At 45.8% G+C, this 27,610-nt stretch overlaps 2 protein-coding genes across 5 annotated transcripts; one reads left to right on the forward strand and one right to left on the reverse strand.

Moving 5' to 3' along the window:
• The first annotated feature begins 445 nt into the window (after positions 1 to 445).
• Positions 446 to 27,309, forward strand: LOC6730100 (transcription factor kayak). 4 transcript variants are annotated; one of them, XM_016177790.3, is made up of 3 exons: positions 446 to 1,342; positions 24,561 to 24,897; positions 24,964 to 27,309. In XM_016177790.3, exons 1-3 carry the CDS (start codon positions 728 to 730, stop codon positions 26,199 to 26,201), a joined length of 2,190 nt encoding a protein of 729 aa, XP_016036863.1. In that variant the 5' UTR covers positions 446 to 727; the 3' UTR covers positions 26,202 to 27,309. The 4 variants fall into 4 exon arrangements, with proteins under 4 accessions (XP_016036863.1, XP_016036866.1, XP_016036864.1 ...); XM_016177793.3 differs by lacking the exon at positions 446 to 1,342 and adding an exon at positions 6,377 to 7,376; XM_016177791.2 differs by lacking the exon at positions 446 to 1,342 and adding an exon at positions 16,049 to 16,606.
• LOC6730099 (protein phosphatase PTC7 homolog fig) lies at positions 12,751 to 13,940 on the reverse strand. The gene has a single exon (XM_002105356.3). It carries the CDS (start codon positions 13,825 to 13,827, stop codon positions 12,883 to 12,885), a length of 945 nt encoding a protein of 314 aa, XP_002105392.2. The 5' UTR covers positions 13,828 to 13,940; the 3' UTR covers positions 12,751 to 12,882.
• Positions 27,310 to 27,610: the final 301 nt, after the last annotated feature.

Here is a 27,610-nt window from a genome sequence, read left to right on the forward strand (position 1 = left end):
GTTTATGGCTAAATCACGTAATTTAATCCGTGTTTGTTTGCCCGATTCGGTGTTTGTTTACGCCTCGTTTACCGTTACCCGGCCACTTGTCCCGCACGTGCTGATCGGCAATCGCATATCGAAAATTGCCAATCGATCGGCGGACAATCGATCGCAAGCCTAATAAAGCGCATTTCAAAAATATGCAAAGTGATGTAGCGGTTGAGTCATCAGCGTGAAATTGCCAGGAACTCAGTCGCAAGCAGCAAACTTTCTGTGTAAATATCTGTGGAGATTTCGGGAGCTGAAACCAAAAGTCACTAGAGTCAATAAGGAAAAGTATTTAATACTACAAAAAACTACAGCCAAACTTGTTAACTTGTAAACTTGGCATGCAAATAATTGAGAAACCTAGAAATATATGTATGGTGAAACATTTCTTACAAATATTTTGAGACTAACTAGTGAATTTCTGACATAAAGTGCCTGCATTAATTAAGCCTTAATAATACTTAACAAACCCTCTCAATCCAAACCAATTGCCAAAAATTACATATAGCCAAACAAAAGCGTGTTACTAAGTTTCGTACAATTAAAATACATGTAGTAAGTGCGGCAAACAAAACAGAAGCAGCGATAAATCAAGCCAAAAATAAGTTCGCAAAAATAACAAAAGTAAAAAACAAACAAAGGAGAGCAGGAAATTGCAGCATCTTGTGATAAACGCTGACAATTTGTTGCCCGTTGAATGATTGCACTAAAGGCCACCGAGATGCAGCACAACAACAACGCACTGCAGCAGCAGCAGCAACTGCAGCATCAACTGCTGCAGCAACAGCAGCAGCAGCAGCAGCTACAGCAGCAGCTCAATTCGCCCGATAATAATTACATTTGGGCAAACGGGCACAATGCGAATATCAGCAGCAACAATGCGTTGTTGCAGCTGCAGCAGCAGCAGCAACTGCGTGCCGTCTCCTGGATAACCGATTGCAACAAGCAGCGCCACATTAACAACAATAACAGCATGAATGTCAATTTCAATCAGCACTTGACGCAACAGCAGCAGCAGCAACAACAGCAGCACCAACCGCAGTACATGCAACCCAATTGCAATTACAACAACTACACGCAACAGCAGCAGCATCTAGTGCCCGCAACAACATCCCAATCCAACAGCCACTTCTACCAGTGCCACCAGCAGCAGCAGCAGCAGCAATTCCTGGCGCCCACCACCACAACAGCAGCAGTGGTAGCAGCAGCAGCGCATCAGCAGCACCAGGCACACCAGGCGCAGCAGCAGCATCAGTCGCAGCAGCAGCAGCATCAGCGGCAGGATTATGCATCCCTTCAGATGGGCAGACAAGTGAGTGGACTAGTTAAGTTACTACTTACGATACTTACTATTGCTTGTCTGATATTAGAGGGTATCTGATATTCGAAGCAGTCGAAGGAAGTAGTTTTATATGCGAAACCCCTTTCTTATCGATGCTCAGTAGTCTATAAATGGCTCTTTCTAAGTGACATTAGTATTCCGATTTGCGCTCAGTGTAGCATACAGTTACAAGTGCACAAGGCGGCATTATGATTGGCCATCTCCCTCATCCCAGAGCTCATGATTTGTGGATGCTTTTGTTTTGCGGTTTGGTGGGCGGCGCTTCGCCCCAAGTTGAAGTGTTGCTCGCTTTTGTTTCCGTTGGATTTTCGCATGTTTTTTTTAATTGCGCGCTAGTTGTGTGCGGTAGTGGGAAATTCAGAGCTGGGAAAACTAGCCAAAATGGCGGCCAGGGGGCGTATACTTGATCTTGAGCTTTCGTTGCGCATACGACATGTGGAGCGGAGCGTTCGCCCAAAATTAAGCGCGCATACTTACTTTATCTGAAGTAAATATTTACTGCTCGCTGTGGCGTGGGAAAGCCACTCCCCAAAAAACACACACAAAAAAAGGGGATAAGTAAATAAAACAAACAATAAAAAATACATTTCGCGTAATTTAATTTGTTTCAACTGCGAACAAAAACAAACTGGATCTCCGCATATACGTATATGTAATTTGCAAGTATATATAGAGGCGATTTAAATAAATTTAAATTAAGGCGGCAGACAGTTACAGATTTAAGCGATCACAAAAGGGTTTATTTAACCTCTCGAAAGTGATGTTGACCTGTTCTCACCCCATTACAGCAGAAGCACGTTGGTGACATTTAATTTTAGCCCTTCGGAGTTTCAAGTTTATTTAAAGCAGCTAAAATCAGATCAATTATTACAATTATGTGGCTAAAGTCACTCAGTCACACTTTAGTTAATTTGCAACAGCTGTGCCTTATTTAAAGGTAAAACTATCTTAGAAATGCTTTTATTGTCTGCTAGGAAATAGTAGGTACTGCTCTCTGTAAACCCACTCGAATATATTTGGGGCAAAGAGATAGCCAGACAAGTGTGAATTTTCGTGCCGTCAGGGGCACATTATCTTTTGGCAGAAAACCCCTTTGCTTGTCGCCTAATCTGGGCGATCGTCGTTGCTCTAGAGTCCCCGCACCTGATAGCGTCATGGGTAAAAATACGCCCGTGATGCATGCCCACATGTGTCCGAGTCGCGCCGGAAAGTCTACGCTTTTGCCTCGGAACACTACGCCACCAGAATACGACAACCTGAACCTGAGCACGGTGACAGCGAACGCACGCCGGAGCACCTTCCTCCAGATAAGCAGCCACTGGCAAAGTCACGAACCGTTGGCCAGGAAGTGCCAGCGCCGTAAACAGCCCCGGGTCCACGAGTCCGCGGGGCTAGCGGAGAAAGAGCACACACTCAGCTGGAAAGCGAAAGCGTAGAACGGAAATGCCAAGAGCCGACCACTCCAGACCGCATTCACGGGCTGATTTTCGCCACTTATCTTGGGGCCTCGTTGTGGGCCATGTTGTGGGGAGCCGCCATGACTAGGCCAAATGGATTCGCATTGGTTAGGCTCGCTATTTCCGTACGGGTCATACAGTTGCTTATCAATCAGGCCAATCAAACAATCAGCAAGATGCCAGCGACAAGCTGAATCATATTGGGTTGCGGGTTTTGATTAGGTATAGTTAATAGATCACAGCTCTTCTTTATCTTAAGTCTATGAAATGCTGAGGTATTATATACCATGAGTTCTCAAATCAATCGAATACACAATTAGAAACTCTAAGAAACTGCTGTCCCAACGGAATCATGAATAAATGTTTACCCTTGAAGTAGCTTTTTTAGGTCATTTGTGAAGATAAGCCATTCTAAAATGCATATGCGTACATTCGCTGGCGAAACCATTAATCGATTTCCAGGAAAATATGTGCTATGAATGTCGCAAGTGCTGGGGAAACTCTTAAGTCGACACTAAGCCCTTTGGAAATGGAAACTTTTATGTTGATTTTCGAGCTGTCCTTGAACTTGTGTTGTTGCTTTTTAATTCGTGCGTCAATTTGTGGCCTCTCTGTTTTGTTGTTATTAATTATTACAAAAACAATTAAGCGCTCGAAATTAACAACTTTAATTTGCAGTCGTTTAGGTTTTATTGTTGCCATATCTGTTATTATTCCGTATGCTTAATTTTTTAATGAGCGTCGCTCGATTTGTTTCTGCCTCGTTTCTGGCTGCAAAACGGTTCTACAACAAACTCATTAAGTTTTCTTAATCATTTAAGCTGCAGCTAGTTGGCCAACAGCCACGCCCCTCCGCCTCCCCACATTAAGCCCATTAGCGGACCCAACAATCAGCTGTTTTTGAGTGAAGGTCTCTTCGATTTCCAGCGCGATTGTTTTGGGACTTGTTTTCCAATCAATGGCTGGGAAAGTGTTTGTCCTTGAAATCCAATGCAAAAAAGCAAGCACTTTTCATTTCAAATTGCACGTGCACTTTTGTTGCAACGGAAATAGCTCTGCATATGATTAATACCTTATATATATTATATATACCCTATCCGAACCTTAAGTTCCCGGTTGTTTTAGAAAACCTGGAACTCTCTTGGCTTATTCATTCGATACCAAGAAATACGAACATTTTTCTGCGAACTCAGTGACTTACTGGCGAATCGATGACGTCGCTCCATGACGTGATCGAAACTTTAATCAATGTAAACAATATTCAAGCGATCATATCGCCAAGTAAATAACTAAGTATGAACTCAAGTTGTGTGGACTTAAATAAATCGAATGCCAGTCAAGCACTTGAAGTGAAATACACATATAATTATTTTGTAATATAATCTTTAAGATGCAAACATTGAATTGAGATCAGAGTGATTGGGAAAACAAATGTTTGCTGCAAATGTTTGAAGGGTGAACGTATTTATACAAATCTTAAAATAAATTCATTGATTCATTGTACCACCTTTTTGCTTATTCGCTCAAATGAAAACTAAAACACTTGCTATGTGGTGTTTTTTAAGTCTGTAACTCGCTCTAGTGATAAGCAGCACACTTTTTTAGCCGTTTCCGCTTCCGATTTCGAGCGGCACTTCCACTTCCCATAAAATATGAGCTAGAATTGTAACCTAATCGGAGTTGCCCCGTGAAGTCGCCTGGCAAATTGCAGCCACATTAGCATCGAGAAAAAGGCATTCAACCCCCAGCCTTGATACGAGTATATATCCCTCGTTGGAGGCCAGAATCGGGAATTCTGGATTGGGAAGTGCTAGGGCGTCGCCAGGCACTCAGACATGGCTTATCGGGCTCGTGCTGTGAAAGGAGTCTCCGTCCAGGCCGAAGTTCCAGTCTCACTGCTCGCAGCTAATGGGCACAAAACATTTCGGCTACCTGGACACATCTCCTAATGGGCCTCGCATCGGACTCGGAATCGAAATCTGAATGGGAATGGCAATGGAAACGGATATTAATGCGTGTGCGGTGCACTTCTTCGGGCAGGCTAATAGACACATTTAGCATTTAGCACGCGTCCAAATGCATCTCGCAGATACTCGCACTCATTAACTGACCTCAATCGGCAAACGTCGGCACTGAAAGAAAATGTGGCAAAGATATTGAAGTGAAAAGATTCATAACAATCAAAAAAGCAGCAACAGTTGTTTAATTTCACCATATTTTGAAACATCAAAAAGAAGATCTGAAAAGAATATGATAAAATTGAAGCGTCGATTTCTACAGATTTGTGTAACTTTAGATGGTTTTCTCGACGTGCGGCACTTGCATTGGGCGCCAATTGGCGTTGGAATCGAAAATGGAAAGGGAATAAACACAGGTAACCTGTCCGCGTATCTCAGCCCCTGAAAGTCTCTGAATATCTGTGGATTGCGATTGCGGGCGGCCCACAACAGTTTCTCAGTTTCTCCAGATGCCGCTGTGTTGGTATTTATGCCCATGTATCCGTGGGTAAAAACCCCGATGAGTCATCGCCGTCATCCATTTCAGAGTGGCGATGCGTGCCGCGCCACTTTGGCATACATAACACACAAATCGGATTCAAAAGCAACAAAATCCAACATGTGCCCGCTCTCTTGAGTGTTTGCTTTTTGGTTGATGGAGGGGGGAGGGGAGGCAGGCATCGAGAGAGAATGGAGAAACCAAAACAAAAACGTATCTTCAAGTGGAAAATGTCAACAAACGAGCTGCGCGCCAAATTGCCACTTTGAGTGCATTCACATTGAGCTGAGTGGAAAGTGAATCGCACTCGAAATCGAGCCACTATCTATCTGAATCAAAAATCGCATGCGATAACCGCACGTCAGTCAACTTGTATCTGTATCTGTGAGATTGCTGCCTATCTCGCGCTCTCTCGTTGGCTCTCCCCCTTTTGCCGCATCATTCTGACAGTTATTCTGTGGTCCCCGCTTCACACCCATATTCGCCAGGGCCGCGAGAATCATGCGGAGCATACGAAAATCGCTCAGCCGGGTTTTTCCATGCGGTTTTGCGCGGTTTTATGGATTTTTCTGATTACCGATTGTTTTTCATTGCTTTTGCGCTGGTCAAGGAGATATTTTGGGAAGTGTGAAATTCCGTGACGGCTAACGGAAGTGTGGAATTATTTAAAAAGTCAACGTGCTAATTGGCATTATTAAAACGAAATTAAGTCAAGGGAGTTGCATGTGAAATGATTTCACTGAAGCAGGAAGTTTACATTTCTAAGGAATAAAATAAAATTGTAGATGGGACAAAAGCTAAAACAATTAGATAAAAGTGCCCAAAATATTAAAAATCTTTGAATCTTTGAATAATTATTCTAATTATTAAGAGTAAAACTTCAAATATCTCTTGGTTTAGCAACTGGTTCCGATTATTTCAATATCTTCTGCATCCCTGGCATCTACGCAACTTGAATTTCCAGGCTTGTCGCTTGTGTGCGTGTATCTGTGTGGGCCGCTCGCAGCTCGCGCGCTTGTGTGCGTGTGTGTGCGAGGCAATGGCCAAGACGTCACCCGTCTGTTCGCTGCAGTGGGAAAGAGAGAGTAGCGGATAGCGGGAGAGACAGAGAGGCAGAGGCAGCGGAATGGAGCGAGCGGTCGGTCTTTGCCGTCGCCAGTTGCCAGTTGTTCAGTTATTTTTCGCTTTTTGTTAAGGCAACTTATTGAAACGCGACTGCAGCAAACGGCAGCGGAAAGCCACGCGGCCGTCTCCCTCTCACTCTCGCTCTCGCTCGCGCCACTCTCTCTGTCTCTCTCTCTCACCCCCGTTAATCGGCCGCAGTCCATCAGTGCCACCCAACCTCCCCCGCCCCTACGCCCCACGCCCACTAGTGCTCTCCCGCTCGCACGCGCCGCGAGCCACGTTGGTTGGAGCGAGACAAAGAACCCCCGCCCCCGAAGGAAATCCAGCCAACTTGTTGTTGTTACACTTGATTGTTTAACACTTTCACAAGTGCAAAGCCAGAACATTCCCAACAAACCGTCGAAAAACTGCAAGACTATCGTGTGATATCTGCAATACAGCATCGCTTTTTCCCGCAGAGCGGTAGAAATCCGTGGATAATTACGAAATATTCAACCTTAAGTCGTTCAAAGTTCGATAAACAACGGTGTGTGGAGCGGGGCGTGGTTCGCCCGACTTTAATCTACAGAACTGACTGGAAAAGGCCAAAAAGGCGAAAAGAGAGTGTGTGTGTGTGCGCTCGTGTGCTGGTGTGTGATTGTGTGTGTGAGTGCCAGCTGCACATGTAAGTTTTGTTTATAATCGCCAACTGGAGAGCAGCAACAATGAAAGTCAAAGTGGAGCGCACAACGAAAAAGCCCGCCATCAGAAAGCCCGAGGATCCGGATCCGGCGGAGCAGGACAGGGTCAGGCTGGTGCAGGACGACCCGGAGGACCAGGAGAACCAGGCGGTGGAGGAGGAGGAGCTGGACTTTCTGCCCGCCGATCTAAGCGCTGCGATATCGACGGCGACAACGAAAATAGCAACACCGACGCGCAATCTTATCGTAAGTGCGATACTCTATTTGTGTACCCTACATACGCGGGTATTATCAGCTGGAGAACGGGTTGACTTCACAACCTAAGGTTTTCCAACTGGAAGAATCCACGAGTGGAACTGCTCTTTCAGTGCTTGAGTACTTCAGAAATAAACAAACTGGGTCTGCTACTTTCTTATAGGTCACATGTACCTTGGTAACTAGATCATATGCAAAGATAATCTAAAGAAACTTGGCCAATAAGCCCAAAATTAGTGTGATACCAATAGTGAATGGTTGCCTTGAACTTCCATAGCAGATAGTTGAATCGAGAGAATCTGAAAGGCATTGCTTAAACTCAAGTTTTAATAAAAGTTAAAAGGGTATTCGCGCTTCGTTGCCATCTGGTTTTATTGCTATTCACTCGGATTAATAAAGAGGAAGTGGGATGGAAGAGGATCGGTACGGTCGGGCGGTACAAACTGGTACTGCATAGAACGCAATAATTCCGTACTCCCCCGGTTTTGGATCCGAATCTCAACATATCTCACAGAAAGCGGCTGAATGCTAAGACCGACTTTGTCTGTGAGGCGAAAACATATAGAAAACGGCACACATACGGGTCTGGAAACTTGTTTAAAAAATATATTGAACTTTTTGTTTTTTGTTGTTGCCCTGTATACTCGTCTGCCTTTTTTATTATGATTATTCGCCGAATTGTGTGGTGCGCATTTTGTTGTAGCTTTCCATTGTTATTGTTGCCGCTGTCTCGTTTTGGGTTTTTATTTCGTATTTACTTTGTCGACATCTTTGGAATTTCAATTTACACTTTTGTTGTTGTTTCGCGCTGTCACTGTGCCGCTCTCTCACGCACACAAGGCAGTCAAATGGAAGAGGGGGAGAGATAGAGAGCCAGAGAGCGCGAGCAGCTCACACAGATACTTTTATCGCATGCGAGAGAGGCGAAGTGAGTGGGAGAGCGCGGCGAGTGCGAGTGAGTGAGTGGGTTATTGTGCATTCCCTCGTTGCACTTGATTCGTAGTCGCAGCCAAGGTTGCCCTCTTTGCATTTGTTTTTCTATGTTTCCACTATCTCTCTGTTTCTATTTCGTTTGGTTTTCGGATACTCCCCTCACCAGCCATCGCCATCCCCTTTGTATCTCGTATCTGACAGATAGTTGCACCCTGCATCTGTTTCTTTTTTTGGCGTAGGTGCGGTCTTTATTGCTGCCCGATTCTCGTTCGCAACACGTGCATCGCCAATTTCATATTGCTGCAATGTGGCCAATAAGCCAAGAAACCGCTCGGAGGTCAAGGCTTCCGCTTCCGTTTCTAATTGGATTCCACTTGGGACTGCGGCAAGCTATGAAATACTGGATAGCGTATCTATCTGAAATATGCATTTGCTGCATTTAGGTGTGATTTTGAATTAAACATTGAGGAGGTTTATTGATGACATAAATAATTTATTTTATTAGCAATGATGCCTCGCACTCAGTACCCTTTCGGCTGCCCGAAGAATTCAAAGGGAAATCTTGCATGCGAAAATAGACTTGTCTTCTGTTCGGCTCGCAAATCCCCCGGCTAATACCAGACTTGACAAGCGACATATACCGCCTCCTATATCTTCCACCCCGATTTCCCATTCGGCTGACATTCGAAATTATGCTGCAGTTGATTTCGCCATAGAATTAAATCCAATGCCAAGGTCAAGTGGCACTCAGATGCTCCGGCTTACCCCCGTTCCTCCCCCGAATGCCTCGAATCCCCCCTCGAATCTCGCTGGTATTCCACTTAGAATGTCAAGCGACTCACGCGTCGAAATGTTCGAGATGCAATGGTGGGTATGGTGATATCTCCATCGGGATGGGGTTGGGGTTGGTGCGAGGGGTGTTCACTGTATTTTGCGATTATATGTATACTGAATATGGCGCTGTGCACTTGAACAACTCAAATTGCCTTTTTCGCATTGCGCTGCATAAAACATGCAGCGTGCTACATAAATATTCCATGCATTAAAAGCAAACGCATTAAAAGTCACGAGCAAATCGGCTAACGAGCAGCGAACTCTCCTCGGAGATAACCTTTTTACGGATTTTTATGTTTGCACACTCGGGGTCAGGAGAATAGGGTTTTATTAATTGCAAAACACAAGCTGGAGATCACATGAGATCACTATAGGTATGTTACGATAGGTTAAGAAGGCATAACACCTATAAGATTAATCCTAAAGATTGTGCTAGATGGTATGTGATTAATTGTTATTAGATTCTATTTAGTATTGATCGTTATAATTGCCAAAGTTCGCTTTTCTTGCGACCCCAACTGTACAGAACAGAGCCGCGTTCGAAGATTCGTTTTTTAGCGCTTTATAATCACGATCGGATATCCAGCAGAAATTGCCAATTTAATGTGCGCATCAACTAAAAATAAATAAATATAAAATTGCCAATGCTTCGCCCGCCGCCTTTGTTGCCATCGACATCAGCGTGCTCACTTAGCCAGCAAATAAATAAATAAATGCACACACATCACAACACAACACAACAAAATAAACAATTAATTATTGTTGTTCTTGTCTTGTTGTAACTTCGGCTTCGTTTCCTACGTTTTTTATGGCGAATCTTTTACGACATTTCGCCTTTGCTGTCCTCGCACTCGATTTCTTATTTCATATTTGCTTTTATTTTTATGGCTTTCGATTGTTCCAGGAAAATTTCCGGGGATTTCGAAAATTCAACCGCGTTGCTTTAGGCACGTTCATAGATTAAAATCCATACAAATAGATGGTTTAGATAGCAGACTGCACTTGCAATTCACTTGTTACCCACAAGCGATTCCTTTGATTGACTTCTGGCCATTGACTTTGTGGGCTTCTGGGTAAAAAGTGATAAGAAAAGGTAAATATAACTCTTACTGGAAAATGATCAATCGGTTACCTATCGGCTTTATTCGTTAGCTTTCCTTCTACGAAAAGTGGTGATGTAGTAAAATAAGTTAAGTTAAAAACAATATTATTCAGAATAATATTATGTAAAGCTTACGAATGCTAGCTAACTCCATCTGTAAGAATATAAGCTATATAACAAGATTATTTTTTATCTGGTCTTTACCAAGACGACTTAGCTTGTCTGGATCTGTGTTCTTTCTCCAGATTTGCTATTTCAATTAGGGGAAATCACCGGTATGAAAGATACATACATCGCTATCTGCACTTCAAAGAGCGTTTAGCTTGTGCATTTTGGCGCTACGCTAATGAAATCTCCTCGTGACGTCAATGGCTTGAACTTAGCATAAGTTGCGGCCTTTGAAAAAAAAACCACTTTGGAGCAGAGGAGCCGGTTTTCGGGCCGCGATTCATTTGAGAGCCAAATTTGGTCAACACGGTTACACCGCGCCATGACGTCACAAGTTGGTGGCCAGAGGAAAGCTATCGCCTTTCCATACCAATGGCTATTTACCCACGGAAAATAAGACCGAGAGAGTATTATGTCATCACTCAATCGAGCATTTCAAACTAACGAGCTGGTAAAAAAAAATATGGAAGCAGCCAAAGGAAAATGTCAGAAGTTGCGTGTTTTCGCACTAGCTTTCGATTTTCTCGGAATCAAAATGGGGCCGTCATGGGAGGCAAAAGTGGGAGAAATAAATACGTTTATCAGGAATTGGATTTGGGCGAGGGGGGTTTAGATGGGGCACTGATAGGCCTTATCTCCTGCATATAGACACCGCGCAAATCAAGAGTCACGCTTTCATCTGAAATATAAATAATATAGTAAATACAAACACCAATCTATCGCAGATGAGTAGTATAAAAGAAATTTATTAATTAAGCTTTTGTTTTATGCAAATGTATTCCCTCTTATTTACTAAACTCCCAAGGATAATGTAGCTACTTAATGCTAACTGCCAAAGAATAATACCCTCTATTCGCCTAATTGAGTTATACGTCGGCAATACAACTAATTCCAGGCGAAAAGCCGGCGGAAATGGCGCATGCCGCCAAATGGGATTGGGAAATGGGTGTGGAAAAGGAATTGGAATTGGAATTGGCCGGATTGCCCGCCGGAATTGGAGCACATCTGGAACGGAGTGGAGTGTGGCAGAAAATGCACTCGCCAGTGAAAGATTTACACGATCCTGTGCTCCCCCGGCTTTCCAAGTGCACTTTGTGCCGCGTCATCCAGTGCGGAATTCCAAGAAGAGGCGCAGCATCAGCCGCTGGAATGCCAGGGGGTCGCTCGGGAGGGATCGTCGTCGTCGGAGGGACTGCACCATCGCCAGCGGGTTCGATTTGCCATGGCGTTGAAAAGTGCGAAACGGGGAGAAGATAAGCCCGGAGGAAATTATCGCGAACTGACGCCCGACCAACCACACACACACGCACAGCACTCCCCAGTTTGTGTCAACTCCTTGAAGTGCAACTGAAATATGGGGGTATGCTGGGTTCACGAACGGAATTGATAAATGCATCCATTAAGTCGTTAAAATTTACCTGCCTAATATGTGATTGCATCTTATCCCAGCTTAAAGGCTTTATAAAATATACCATCGTTCTGGAATATTCGAAAGGTATATATTTCCTATCCGCTTTTCAGAGGTATCTCCCCGTCGACCTCCTTGTTTCTCATCGAATCCCTTATGCTCGGGGGGAATTTCGCAATGCTGCATTGGGATTTCCAGCACCAGCACCACAGCCATGCCATAGCCTCGCATCGCCTGATTTGGCCCAACTTGGCCTGGCTTCCTCTCTCTTCGAGCTGAGTGGACCACTTTGGGGAGCACTCATTTGACTCCACTCGAAGTGAGTGGAACTCAGCGTGCGAGTGAAACGGGTTCTGGTGGCTCCGGCACTCGGCTGGCAAGTGGGTGCCAAGTGTGGAGCTGAATGCCCTAGGCCGTGGCACGTCCCTCTCTCCCACACCAAGTGGGCCAAAATGGAAAACAGCAAAACAAAACGCACGAATTCTGGTTAAAACGGCGATGAGTCATCCGCTCTGCGAGGTGATGTGTGTGTGGAATCGGTTGTAGCCCGTCCATTCATAATCGCGTTTGCTGAATGAACGAACATCTATATGGGCACACACGAATCGGCGTCTTTATAAACAAATATATAGTACAGCTGCGGTCGCGATAGTAGAAAAGCAATTACGGAATTTCACAATGGCTGAATGCATAATAAGTCAATACTAGTGTTACCTGTTGTATGCCGTAATTAGTCGCTTAAATAGTTAGTTTTTAATTATTTTGTTTATATTGCGATGATATCACGACTTCTGATTAGAGGGAATATTCAAGTTAATCGATTAAGGCTAAGCTCATTGAAGGCAACACTGCGTATACTTGATATACCAAAGAAATGTCATTTAAAATGTCCCAAAAATACACTTGCCATCCGCTGGAGGTTTCTATAAATATGCCAGTTTATGTATATTTCAAGACCTATATCTGTATAAACAAAGTATATTTGGGTTTTTATCGCCGACTGCTGATGGACACGGACTAATATTTGCCGCAGACGCCTTGACTTGACTTGACTAGACACTTGGCACCTCGACGCTGGACAGGATTAGGGTGATGTCATCGGGTTTCCCGCCGCCGGAGTAGGAAACATTGTGCTGCCTGGCCTTGATGGCGAATGGCGACTGGAAACTGGCATTCAAGGACAGTTCCCTGGCCTTCTCCACCACCCGGCTGGCGCCCTCCAGGAGATCGCGCTCTCCACGCTCCTTTAGGCCATTCAATATACTGAGCAACGTGCTCTCGGGCATGTTGTCGAACAAGCCATCGGTGGCCAGGAGCACCAGGTCGCCGGGTAGTAGGGAGTGCCTCGTGGACACGGCCATTTCCGGCTTGTCGCAGTAGTAGCTCTCCTTCCGATCCTCCGGCGGCACTGTCAGCTGATAGGGCGTGTTGAAGTCGTGGGTTTGCTCCACCGAGCGGTGCAGCACCCGTCCATTTCGCACCACCAAGAAGCCGCTGTCGCCCAGATTGGCGGTGTACAGGGTGCAGTCCTTCCGATGCATCGTCGCCAGGCAGGCAGTGCTGCTTCCCACCACAGGCTGCTCCCGGTGGGACAGCTCCTGGAAGCCGGCGATGAGCAAGTTCCGGGGACTGCGTCCATCGAAGTCCGATAGCTGCGTCTGCCCGGAACAGCAGCTCATCAGCTCCTTGGCGAAACGACCCGCATCCACGCCCAGGTCCCGCCAGCCGCCCACGCCGTCGGCCACGCCCATCACCTCGGCCAGGGGCGTGGAGCTGACGAACCAGCTGTCCTCGCCGAAACGCTGATTGGACCGCTCTCCCGGAAATCGCGGCTTCTTCGATCTTCCCTGCACCACAGTGACGAGGTAGGGATCCCGCGAGGATTTACCGGATTGAGGCGCACGCTCCAAGCGGCCGGACAGGTGGGTGAACTGGTGGATCTGCTGGATCGAGAAGCGTTTCAGCAGGCACGGCCAGTTCTTCAAACGGGTGATCATCTCTCTTCTTAGTCACTGGAATTTGAACAAACTAAATTGGGAAATTTACTTCAACGAGTTGAGTGTGAATAAGTTCCAAAGATGTAACAGCTACATTTAAACAGCCTGCTTACTTGTATTATATTTCAATAAATATTGTGATATAGCCACCCAAACCCAAGTCCATCGACTAGAATAATACCATAAAACCGTTCACTTTCCACGTAATTGGAGCAAAAGGGCACTTTGGAGTTATAAAAATTAATCACAACGCAATCGCAACTCGGGTTTCTGTTTACACCATAAACATTGGTTCGTAAGGCCCAGATACGAAAACCATACACTCTATATGGTCTGTTTTTCCTGGCATTTGTCATAGGTGGATTTGATTTCTTTGTTGGCCCCACCACTGTTCAATCTTATCGTGACGGAGCCTACGACACTCCGGACTCCGAATGGGAATCGGAATCGGAATCGAAAAGCAGACCTCCATCATCACCGGAAGTTTTGATCACGCTACGGAACTGCAAATGTTATCGCCGTGGATTTTCTTATCGGCTGAAAGGAAAACAATACGCAATGATAACTTTATTTTAAACCCCTGATGTAAACGCCTTGCAGATACGGCTTGTTATCATGTTATACCCAACGCATTCGGCGGAATCGCTCATTATTCATTATTTGATTTGTTTTTTTTGTTTTGTCGTTGTGTCTGCCAAATTGTTAATTTATCGGGAAATCTAAGGTCCGACTTCCTGTGCGAAGCTTAATACGTGATTCTGGCCAGCAAAAGCTGAGCAGACTACTCTACCGCTCCAGCTTCCGAGCTTGAAGTGCTCGCAATCCGTATCTGGAACTGGAAGCGGAGACGTCAGACGGCCTTATCACCTCAGTTTCTTTTTTTTGTGACGTCAAGAGTGAGTTCAAAAATGCGAAAAGTACTTCCTGCGGCGGCTACTGTTCCGGAATTTGTTTTATCGTGGACAAAGTGGTTTTACTAGCAACAATTATTGGATATTCTGGATATGTTACCGAAGTAGAGGGTTTTGCCCAGCATTCCAATATATAAATATCACTAGGCGCTTTTTAGTAGACCTCCTTAACCACAGGAAACTCTGCCAAAAGCAACACACGGTTTTGTTATATTTTATCTGGAAAAATTTTCTGAATCACTGAGATTAGCTGCCCTAAGCGGCCAGACTTAACTTAAGCGAATCTAAAATTGAAGCCCAGCTTCTGATTCATGGCGATACGGTTTGCTTATCAAGCCAGGCATTAGATTCCGTGGGTTACTATAGATCTGGGTCACTTATGTTGTTCTTGGCCTGATCCTGCATACTAATTGACTGTGAATTTCGCTCTCTCGTTGCAGGTAAGTAGAGCAGGGACCACAGAGCTAGTGGAGCCACAAATGTCCAGTGTCACATGACCCACATTTGGGTGCAACCCCCTCCCCCCTCCTGCAACCACTTTGCCAAGGGGTTTCGATTTCGGTTTGGGTTCTCATTCCTCATGTAAGTGGCGACACAAGGTCAGCGCGGCCTTTTTTTTACATGGCCGTCGGCCGGTGGGGCCCCATCAATATTTATTGAAAGCTGGCATATCAATAGATAAATGCCTAGAAACAACACCTGCAACAGCAAAGAATCGAATGGAATGGAATGGAGCGGCGTGGAGCCACCTGAGCCTCCGGCGGCGACATCCGATCGCCTGGCTATGGCGACCCATTTCGGAAAGCCATTCCCCGATAAGAGGAGCAAAGCCACAAAGGCGCACCATTCATTTGATGGCGTTGCTGCATTCGGTGGGTCGGTGGGGTTTACCGGGCGCTTTAAATTTAGTTGCTTATGTCATAACTAAATTGTCTGGCCGGGGCGATAAGATATGGCTATGGCATCGGCAATCGGGTGCCCAAGAAACGGGTAAACAAAAAGCGTAGTCAAAGAAAAACTGGGCACGTGAGAGAACGACCCCCCACCCCTCCAAATTGAAAAAAGAAATAAAACCAAAAAAACATCTCGAAAAGTATCCAAAAGTCAGCGAGCAGCGGGTTTAACCCACGAGATACACGTATTTCTGCGAGCACTATTCACTTTATTTTGCTTTTTGACGAGTTCGCTCAGGAAATGCCAGAGCGGCCGAGCTTTTAACTCACTCGTTCGATTCACTCGCTCTCTTCGCGCTCTCTGAGTGCGATAAAAAAACACTCACTCGCCCTGGCCGGGTTTTTCGAATAAAAAGCGAGCCATCGGCGATGACGCATTTAGTCTAAACAAGTTGGCCGAGCCAATCGCTTCGGTAGTGGAGTGATAGTGATAGTTCGAAGCTCAAGTCGTGCGAATTACGTGAAAAGTTCTGAAGTGTGTGCTAAATGCTAACAGTGCGACTCTCTCAGCATGAAAATTCAACAAAAACAGAGCGAGAATTCTAGGAAATATTGAAAACAGACAGCCCAAATAACAAATAATTCGCACGATCGCGCGCCACTCGCGGAACGCAGATACAGATACAGATACAAATACATTTAGCCTGCGATACAGATACTTTTGTGCTACCAGTGCTGCGGTGTGCGGAATACAAAGGCGAATTTCGCCAGAAATCGCTTGAGTCACTTGGCAGACTTTGTGCGGCCAAACGAATCAAAAGCGAATCAAATACATTCAAAACACCCCAGGTTATTCAATAAAAATCAGTCAAAACGGAAGACCTACTGATCTACGACAAGATGACGCTGGACAGCTACAACATCTTCAACGATGAGTACTTGTTCAACATGCCGCTGTCGCCGCTGCCAAAAGTGGTAAGAAACGAGCCCTACGCCTATGCCATTTCAGTTAGCAGGGTAGCAGGGTCCCGCCCTTTTTTGGTTGAATTGGTTAAATGCCAGCGTTATCGGTGTTTGCCATGAAATTTCTAGAATTCCCAAGAGCGGACTAACTGATACCCATATGTACAATACGTACGAGTGTGCATTCATATGGACGTTATCGTTTGCCAATTGGTTTCTTGGAAGCCGGAGATCCCCTTTATTCCCAATGCCTATCCAAAGCCCCATTTGTATGTGTTTATATTGTGTTTGTCCTGCGATAAGAACTTTCAATGTATTTAACTATTCGCCCGATCGGCCGATTTGCGCCCATTACTCGAAAATGAATTGTTTTATTCTTTGCCAGCGATAAGGGAATTATTGTTGGCTGTGGCAAGTGTTTTTTTTTTTTTATTTTAGGGGCTAGTGCGGGACATCCATCATTGGTTTCGTAATTATTGAAAATCATGTATGTATGTACGTGACTGATTACGAAATGTGTGTTTTTATTGGAAATAATTCAGTTCAAATCGACTTAGATTGTGATATATTCCTGAACTCTTGCAACTCTTGCTCGCACCCCTGTTAATTTATTAACTTTTGCGTGTGCGGATTCATTAAATCAAGCAAGTGCACCCTGCTGCATAAAAAAAGCTAAAAAGTTATTGCCAAAAATCACCCTCGATTGCGAGGCACGTTGCGATTTCATGCCACCATTAACAGTTACCATTTTCCAGCTTAAAGTCGGCTTCTCGCATTTTCGTCTGCTGTCTTTTGGCCATATTTACCCATTTGTAGCCATTTTTTGCCCACTGCACTTCACAGTCGAGTGATCCGGTCTGGGTTTTGCGACTGCGTCTGGGTTTGGGTTTGGTTTTTTGGGTCTGGCTTGGTTTGGTGGCACATGGAACAGCCGGCGCCATTCGCTGATATCGCACACGTGCGATTTTCGTGACAATTTATCAAGTTCTGTGCATACAATATTGTTTTTCACTTTCCGCCGCGAAAAACGGCCAAAATGTGAGGGGGGCTTAACTTGATGGTAGAAAGTGAACGAGGGTCCGATTGAGTGACCCTTTGACTCGTGGACCTCAAAAACACTCGCGTGACACTTGATACTCGACTTTTACGGCTGTGTGTGTGTGTTTTTTCATTATAATCCCATATATATCTATATATTTTTATATATGTCTTACAATTGTGGCGGTTCAAAGTGACGGGCTGCAAGTCAAACACTTGCTTAGCCCCAAATGGTTCCATTAAACAGCGCATGTAACGTGCAGCGCCCCCACATTATTATCCCCAAAGCCAAAGTCCAACTTTCTTTTAATTAACCGAATGGCCGTATATGGTCTGCTCTTGAAGCAATGTTTTTGTGCTTTTTCGAGGGGCTTTACTTTCGCAATTGTTTTTTTCGGTGGCTCACATGTGGGCGACTTCGATTGGTTTTGAGTTGGAGTTTAGGCATTGAGATGAAAGAAATCACTTGAGGGCGCTGCTTGCGAGGGCAGACAGTGACTTTCCTTTGTCCAGAGCTGCTCGCCAGCCCACAGGCACCTAGAATTGGCCTAAAAACGCACATTTTTGGCCAACTACTCATCATACATAGTTGTGAAGCTGGAGCGATCGTCATGCTTGCGGAGCGTGCAACTGCTGGAGTGCATTCAATTAAGTTCGAATTAAGCATTAAATGTGTCTGCGCACTTAATTGCATTTACAGTCGATTTAATGGGCTCTCTTCTCGGCGCAATCAAATGCAGTTGGCATTCGGCGTCTTCTACCAGCAAAGCTGCCAGCAAAGTTTGCTGCAGATAATTTGACAGCGAGCGCGGTTGTCCTGTAATTGAAGGACTCCTTTCCTTTTATTTCGAGCTGCCATCGCTGGTTTGGCGTTGGCAAATGTCCTGGCGTTTGATGGCTGCGGTCACGTCCTTCTCGGAATTGTCCAAGCCAGAGCCAAATGGAAGTGGAAATGGAAAAGGAAAACCCCAATAGCACGTCGCATGGAAAGTGAAAACAACTTTTACTGCTGTCTAGCTTGCACTTCGTCCTGTTCGTCCTGTTCGTCCTTTTGTGCTTTTTGCTGGGTGTTGTCCTTAGCGGCGCCCGAAAGTCGCGTCGCTTGTTTGCCATTTCCTCGAATGCAAACTCCGCCATAAATTCGCCCATTTTCAGGGGCTTCCCCGCTTCTGCTTCTGTCGCGCCGAAATGCATTTAAATAAATTATTCCCAGACCATTTTGTCGCGTCATTTTATTAGCTGCATGTGCTGCCCGCTTGCGTGTAGCGAGTGGCCACTGTAGTTGGCCAAATCGGCTTAATTAAGCCATCTCAAGGAGCGAAGTGGGCTATCGATTGATAAGTAGCATTGAAAAACAAATTACAACTGGGGTTCATTGACCCGCTTAAAAGGCAGAACATAAATATTTTTCCCCTTTTTTTCCTTTCTTAATATATATATGTACATATATCTCTGGCAAATTTGTTGCTTCCACGCCCTCGGAACAAAAGTCTGATTAATTTGACACCGAACTCCCAGCCGGCGAACTGCGAGTCCTGCAAATTTATTTAACTCCGCTGCCTGCGCTTTTTGGCAAATTTTGAATTATGGCCGAATGTTAAACTTTAATTCAATTTCGGGTCGTGTGGGCGTTCCGAAAATGGACAAACGTCAAGTGATTTTAATGACGGCGCTGCTTTCTGTTCATGCAAAAAATCTACTTAATATATATATATATATATATGAATATATATATACTTTGCATAAATGTTGCTTATATAAGGGGGCTCCTCTGTGTTTTGTTTTGCGTGCCTAAAAAAGGCCGGCCAGCCGTGTGGATGCGACTTTTTCGCCGGCCGTTGACTCTGGGCCACTCCAAAATTCTTTGGAGCCAGGGAAAAAAGCTGGGGGGAAATGGGGAATGGGGCTTTATCAGCCGGAGAAACGAAAAGCAACTGAGACTGCAGACAGCAGACAGGCGGCACTTAGCGAAGTCAACACTACACGCCGATCGGCCATTTCGCTTGGGCATTGCGGTCACGTTCTCCTTTTGCCTTTTGCCAGCAGCAAGCGAAACAAAAAATAAGCGAAAATAAATGAAATTAAATAAAACAGAAAATATGATTGCCGCCCCTCCCTGCGTTAATTGTTTTATTCGCAGAATTTGCATTTACATATGCGCAATTCGTACGAGCAGAGGTTCCTATCTGGAATTATGCTTATCGTCAAGGGAAGTGCGATTGCACTTAAAAAACTGAAGGTGCACCGCGAACAAAAAATGGGCTTAAATGTAAACGGAATGTCAAGTAACTATTAACTAAGTAGAGCTACTAATATGCATCATAAAATGCATCATGATTTAAGTTTGCACATCACTAAACTCAAAGTGGCTTGTTAACACTGGCACGCCATTTCTCGCAGTGCATTTTGCAACACGCCGAAGACGCCGCACTTGAACTTGTCAACTTTTCAAGTCTCTTTTTTTCAGTTTCGCTGTGACATTGCTGCAACTTTGAGCAAACAATGCTGAGTAGACAATTTACCCCGTCTTAGCCGATTGAAAATCAAAATTGTATTATTTAGCCCGGATAATTATGCGCATTTCTAACTAAACAAGCGGCGACCTTCGGCATGCAATTTCTGTATTATTATTTCAGTATTTAACAAGCAACTAAAGCGTTAAAACAAAGGCGAAACGCGCGCTTGGAGTTTGCCAACTTTTAGTTAACATTTGGCCAAAACGGCGGCCTATGCTAACGCGCTCTGTTAGCCTTTGTTTCGGCCGCTCCAAACGCTTATTAGCCGCTTTGATATTAAACAATGCAAATTGTCGTCGCTGTTTTCGTTTTGCCACCGCTTGTTTTTGCCTTCGATGATGCCAAGTTTTTATTTTGTATTTTGAGTGTGCCGTCATTACGTCATTGTCAGGCTAAAATTGGCCTAAAAATAGCCCAACACGTCAGCTGAAAGCAGAAGGCAAAGTCTCGGGCCCGAGCATTCTTTTCGCCACTCAACTTGTTGCACCTGCACTCCTCTAACCACCTTCTAAAAACTTCTGAATGCGTTTTTGAACTAATCAGCGCCAAGGTCAAAGTTGATGGGCTAAACAAAATGGTAGCGCGGATTTCCAGGCAATTGATAAGTTCGAGTTTTCAGGGAACTCCTTTGGGAAGTGGCATTTTTTAGGTTTTAGATTATATTTCCATATATGTCCATTTCCGAGTATATTCAAAGCACTTTTGGGGGCCACTTTGGTTTGGCTTGAACCGCCCGTAATCAAATTTGCGGCAGTCGCGTGTATTAGTCAGCAATTTGTTGCTTTTCGCTGACTACGTCAGTGTTTTACTTTTTTTTGCTCCCCACTGCTGGCTGTTCGATGTTCGCTGCTCATTTCATTTGGTTCATAATTGACCCCCAGATGTGAACTCGGTGTCCGGAGATATGGCGCTGTCCGATCTGTCCGCTCTGTCCGATAGGAGAATCGAGATCGCCATCCGAGTTGGCTGGCTTCAATTTAGACAATTCAATTCAATCTTGATTGCCAGCGGTTCACGCTGTAGCATTCTATATCATCACTTGTTTTGCATACGTACATTATCCAAATTGACTGATTCATCGGCTAAATGCGGTTCATGTTCGCGAGGGACAAGTTCAAATGGCAGAAAAGTGGGTTAAAACGAAAGTAGCCCGCCAAACAAAGGTGTTTTACAGCCGAGGCGGCCGAGTTGAAAGTAAATTCCGCATACGAAATTAAAAAGTAAATATATCACAAAGAATAAAATCGATTGTTTGCCGTCAATAAGGGAACGGCCTTTGGGATTGGGAAACACGGCTGCGATAAGATCGCCAAATAAATAAGCACACAAGCTGCACGGAGAGAAAAGCAGGCATACTACTTCGAAATGTATGCAACAGAAGTTGAAACTTTTTCGCCCAGTGCAGCTGGTTGTGTGTATCGCTCTTAGCCCACAACAAAAGCCAGCAATTAGCGTATTGGCCAACTTGCTGGCGACGGAAATAAACGCTCTTGGCGAGACAGGGGGTCTGAACTGAAAACTTAGTTAATGTGGATGTGCCACACGCACACACCTGTTCGTGGGACATCTGTCGAATCGGACATATATATGTAGCTCATGTTTACTCGGAACCATCGCTTTCAGGCCAAAACATTGGGCCTGATTTATGGGCAACTGAAAGGCTTTTCCGTGGAAGCGAAGAATGAACCTCTGCTAGTTCGGCAAATCGGAAGCAGTGGCATATACATGTGTACATAAGCCACACCACATTCTACTATAGCTAACTTTATGTACATATTTCGCGAGCGTGGTCGTCGTGTGGGCAGCCGCTCAATTAAGAGCAGCCAGCGTTTAGGATCATTTGATTTCCCAGCGGCTGTCTTCTAATTTGAGCAGCCAGCTCGCACAACACACGCCCAGCAAACAGCAGACAGCGGACAGCTCTCCGGATTCGGATTCGGGTTCGGGTTCTCTAGTAGTTCTCAAGATATATAAATATATATATGTATATATATGCATACATCTCTCGATCGCGATCGTTGCCAATTTCGCTCGCCGGAGATTCTGATGCGATTCAGTCGCAAACGAACAACGAACCATCGAAGTTTAGAAAATATCTAACAATTAAAAGCGATCGCGCGCGCGCTTTTCCTCGAATCGCATCGCATCGAAACGCGAAACTCGAACAACGAAACGAAAATAAATTTGGAAAACTGCAATTGTCGTTGGGTTTTCGGCGCGCGTGCATTGCCAAAACGAATCAGGAGCAAAAAACGAATCAGTCGGATATATGTGCCTACATATAGACGCAAAACAACGCACATTTCTCGGCTGCAAGCGCGTGGATCGAAATATATATGCCGTGCGAACATATATATACATATAGCCAAACCCAGAAATAAAAGCGCAAAGGGAGGCATAACTCGTTGCGTTGAGAGGCGTTGCCCATGGCCGAGGAATTTCTGACAAACAAATGCAGCATTAATTGAACTAGCTCAAGGCTCCAAGTCCGTGTAAATCTCTATAATTATATAATAATCGCAATTGGCTCGCCCAGTGGAGCGACTTGACCTGGACACGTGCCGCTGGATTTCGGGCCTCGCACACTTACGATACACTGCGTCGATTATGAGCGCTTTCGCCGAGCGGAATGTGCGTTTCAATCTCAATCCTTTGCGAAATCAGCAAACGCTTATCGTTAAGCGGCTGAGGCCGCCGGAGAGCCAGAACTTCGAGAACTGAGCGATCGAACAACGAACCCATACGAAATCTGCTCACGGCTCGCAGCTAGCAAGAAGTCAAATCAAACGAACCCTTTCTTTTAGGAAAGAGCCAACGCAGAAGGCAAACGAAATACACACAAAACAAAGAAGCTATGAAACAAAGCCAAAAACGAACGAATTTCTAAGCAACTAGAACAACACTGCGACAACAAACAGCACAGGAGCATCCAATCGACCGGAATTATAAAGACAAGAAAGGATCATCAGCACATTGTTAGGAAACTTTCGAACTTGCGGGGCGAACAGAGTCCCCATTTGTACATATACTCTAGTTTAGCTAGTAACTAGATTGTTAGATTGTTGGATTGTTTTTGTTGATTTTGAATACAAGTCGCATATATCATTGTTGTCCCACTTGTTGTGTTAGCTTAGCTAGGCTAAGACCCCCAACGAATACTAGTCAGCCGCCCAACTGTGCGTATACGCAACGCGAGTGCGTATACTTAATATTTAGGTTTAGATCGATAAGCAGCGAACAAATGATGAAAAATCTCAACGGTAGGACGCACAACGCGTGCTACCATCCCTACTACCACCAATCGCTGCACTTTGCCCAGCAGCAGCAGCAGCATCTGCAGCAACAGCAACATCTGCAGCAGCAGCTACAGCAAGCGCCGCCGCAGCAGTTGCGTCATCAGCAACGGCAACTGCCCACGCAGCCAGCCTACCAGCAATCGCCATCGGTTGCCCACAATGCTTTTCCACTGCGCAGCAGCAGCAACAATTATGGCCATGTTGCTAGCAGCGCCTACGCTGCCAGCAGTCACAACAGCAACAATGCGGCTGCCATGGCCGCCGTCTGCCAAATGCAGAATTTTTTCAACCAGCAGCAGCAGCAGCAACAGGAGTACAGCAACAATTGCATGCCCATTAATTACTACCAGCAGCAGCAGCAGCAACATTACCCTCCTGAGTCCCAGTCCTCCGCCTCCGGCTGGAGCGAATCCCCCGGGCAGGCGCAACTCGCCTTGACGACCACAGCAGCCACATGCAACACCACAGCTGCAACATGCAACACCACTGCAGCTGCAACATCGAGCACAACTGCAACATCTGCCGCCGCTGGCAGCGACAACAGCAACAGCGACAACTTTGCAATGGACGCCAGTGAGATAGCCACTTTCCTCGCCAACGAGCTTTTCCTACAGCAGGTACCACAGATCGATGCTGGCCGAGATGGGGATAGATTTGGGCGCGAAACAATTGGCAAGCGGCGTGCGTACTTAATCATCGCCGAAAATAGAACAAATGCGGAACAACAAAGGGGTGGGCAAATATAAACAAAGTGATGGATTGGCCGCCTCTCTTTGGGTTTCTTCTCCTCTCTTCGCTTCGTTTTTTGTTTGGCCAAAAACACGTTCGCTAATTCCTAGAAATGTTCGGATAAGCAAGAGGTCTTACAGACTTAGCAATCGCTTTTGATGTTGACTGCTATCTGAACTCGACGCAAATTACTCATGTGATAAGAATAAGTTCCCAAACATCCTTTAGCTCTTCGCGGGCAACGCTGCGTATGCGTGATATAGTGTGATATGGCATTGTAGAGGGTTTTGTGCTTGTCATGGGCTTGGCGTTAATAGTAATCCAACTTCTCAGATACATGCACTTATGGATGTCTTTACTAATCATGCACCTCTTCTGATCTTGCAGCTCGGCAACTTTGAGACCGGCCAGAGTGTTCTCACGCTGACGACGCCCACGTTGACGCCGACCACCACGCGCAACATCGAGGACACCCTGGGCCACTTGCTCTCGGACACGCAGACCGATCGTGTGGCTGGTTGCGCGGGATTCGCAGTGCCAAAGGTGCTACCCAACGCCATGGGAGCCATTGATGCCCTGGGCATGGGCATTCCCACCTGTGTTTCCTCGCTCCCACTTCAGCAGACATACGATGCGAGCCTGGGGCAGGGCAGCGAGTCCGAGGACTCCAACGCTTCGTACAACGATACGCAGATGAACGAGGAGCAGGACACGACCGATACTTGTAAGTGAAGCTGGCACGGATTCCCACGAACGCATACTAACTCCCTTTTATTTCATACGCCTGTAGCAAGTGCCCATACGGACAGCACCTCGTACCAAGCTGGCCACATCATGGCGGGCAGTGTGAACGGCGGCGGTGTCAACAACTTCACCAATGTCCTGGCCGCCGTGAGCTCTAGCCGTGGATCGGCGTCGGTGGGCAGCAGCAACGCGAATACCTCAAACACGCCGGCTCGTCGTGGCGGCGGCAGACGCCCCAACCGGTCGACGAACATGACCCCGGAGGAGGAGCAGAAGCGGGCCGTGCGCCGGGAGCGGAACAAACAGGCGGCGGCCCGTTGCCGCAAGAGGCGCGTGGACCAGACCAACGAGCTCACCGAGGAGGTGGAGCAGCTGGAGAAGCGGCGCGACAGCATGCGCAAGGAGTTCGAGGCGCTGACGAACAGCAAGAAGCAGCTGGAGTACCTTCTGGCCACCCACCGGTCCACCTGCCAAAAGATCCGCTCCGACATGCTAAGCGTGGCCACCTGCAACGGTCTGATCGCCCCGGCCGGACTCCTGAGCGCCGGGAGCAGCGGCAGCGGCGCGAGCAGCCACCACAACCACAACAGCAACGACAGCAGCAACGGCACGATTACGGGCATGGACGCCACGCTGAACTCCACCGGGAGGAGCAACTCGCCCTTGGATCTCAAGCCGGCGGCGAACATCGATAGCCTGCTGCTGCACATCAAGGACGAGCCACTCGATGGCGCCATCGACTCAGGATCCAGCCTGGACCAGGACGGTCCGCCGCCCAGCAAGCGCATCACCTTGCCGCCCATGTCCACGATGCCGCACGTTCACTTGTCCACGCTAATAACGCCCACCGGCGCCTCGTCGGGATCTCTGCAGACGCCGATCACGAGCACGGCGCCCGTCGGATTCGGCAGCGCCTTCCCGGTGACCTCCAACGGCAGCAGCATCAACAACATCAACAGCATCGGCAACAACATGAACTCCCCCACGCTGAATGCGCTGAACAAGGTGCCCAAGGAGCGGCCCAACACGCTGGCCTTCCAGCGTCCCCTGGGCCAGATGCACCTCAGCATGGCCAACAACAAGGCGGGCGGGCCCACACAGATCCAGGGCGTGCCCATCCAGACGCCCTCGACCGGCACCTTCAACTTCGACTCCCTGATGGACGGCGGCACTGGGCTAACGCCCGTCTCCGGACCCCTGGTGCCCAACAGCTCCTCCACGAACAAGCACCCGCTGGAGCTGCCCACGCCCACCGCCGAGCCGTCCAAGCTGGTCAGCTTATAACCGGACCGGATCTGGGACGGGGAGGGGGGCCGAGTCAGGATTAAGTTAAGTTTTATATAGTTGGCAGGCAAACGGAAGGAAGCCGCGAAGCACTTTTCTAGTTGTAGGAGATGTTTTCACTTTTGTAATATGCTGTAATATGCGTAAACGTGACGAATGTGTTGTTTCGTTAACTCTAATGTTTTTGTATTATTATCTTTATTATGGTTAATTTATGATTTCGCTATGTCTTTTACATACGCCGAGGAGCTATGTACATATGTTATGTACTTGTAATTTGTGCAATTTTCAAACCTCTTCATTGCGCGTTGTATATTTTCAAAAAATATAAGAACGCGAACGCGAACGACCGACGATGCATGATGAGAATGATAAGGATAATGAGGATAATAGGGCGTGTAGATTTGCAGGATGCGTTGTGATATTTATTATAAAACGAATACAAAAGATGCGAGGATGAAACAAAGTAGAAAGCAAACAGGAGCGTCTAATGAAAGGAACTAAGCCGGTTTTAAAATTGTACATTTAAACGAATCGTAAAGCGTAAATATACTATAAAACAAAGTGAATATATATTCAGCATACAAACTAAATACAATGCCTTGAGAGAGAATTAAGAAATGCAAACCTTTATATATAGAGATCTACATATATGTATGTATGTATGTACATTTAAAGCTAAACAATAATGGCGTTGAAGCGAGTTTTATATTGAGCAAAAGCAAATGTGAAATGCGATAAATATACTTATTGTACTCTGTAAGCTGCAGTAGAAACCCAAATATATTTTTACTAAACGCAACAATGCGCTATTTTCAAATACCATTTATAAGAAATGACAAAAGCAAAGCAATTATTTAATATGTAATTATGTATTATGTATACCTACCTATATCTACCTACCCACAACCCACAACCCAAAACCTTAAATCCAAAACGATTCAACAAGAGCTGATCAGGTAAAGCAACTCTCGCCAGTTTCCACACTAAATTCTCAGAATATTCAAAATTTTAATCTATACAAAACCAAACCGATTGATAGCAAATAAATGCACTTATAAGGGCAGAAAAACACCAAAATTGAAAAATGAAATAAAATAAAATAAAAAGACCGACAAAACCGAAAGTCGATTTGTGGAATTATTTCTGGAGTTCTAGCTCAACGGTAGCGATTCACATGACTTGCAAATGGGCTGGCTCGTCGTCAGGTAAGAATATCAGGTAAATTAGGGTGGACCAACAAAGCCTACATTTCTACAGACTTTAGGTGATTTCTCCTGACCCTCAAGGAAATAAACCTCATTGAGAAAGTGGTTCTAATGTGAAAATGCCATCATTTAAGTTATAAACAGATAGAAACACTTAGTTCCTGCCATATCGACCAGTCTGAAGGGCAGGTAAACGCAGCC

Source organism: Drosophila simulans, chromosome 3R (genome assembly GCF_016746395.2).
Source record: "Drosophila simulans strain w501 chromosome 3R, Prin_Dsim_3.1, whole genome shotgun sequence".
In the NCBI taxonomy this organism is placed as follows: domain Eukaryota; kingdom Metazoa; phylum Arthropoda; class Insecta; order Diptera; family Drosophilidae; genus Drosophila; species Drosophila simulans.

Excerpts from the sequence above, each read along its gene's own strand:
- LOC6730099 (XM_002105356.3), bottom strand. The coding sequence starts at position 13,827 with ATGATCACCCGTTTGAAGAACTGGCCGTGCCTGCTGAAACGCTTCTCG.
- LOC6730100 (XM_016177792.3), top strand. The coding sequence starts at position 23,390 with ATGATGAAAAATCTCAACGGTAGGACGCACAACGCGTGCTACCATCCC. Across the intron at positions 24,062-24,560 it reads ACGAGCTTTTCCTACAGCAG|CTCGGCAACTTTGAGACCGG; the intron begins GTACCACAGATC and ends CTGATCTTGCAG. Across the intron at positions 24,898-24,963 it reads GCAGGACACGACCGATACTT|CAAGTGCCCATACGGACAGC; the intron begins GTAAGTGAAGCT and ends ATACGCCTGTAG.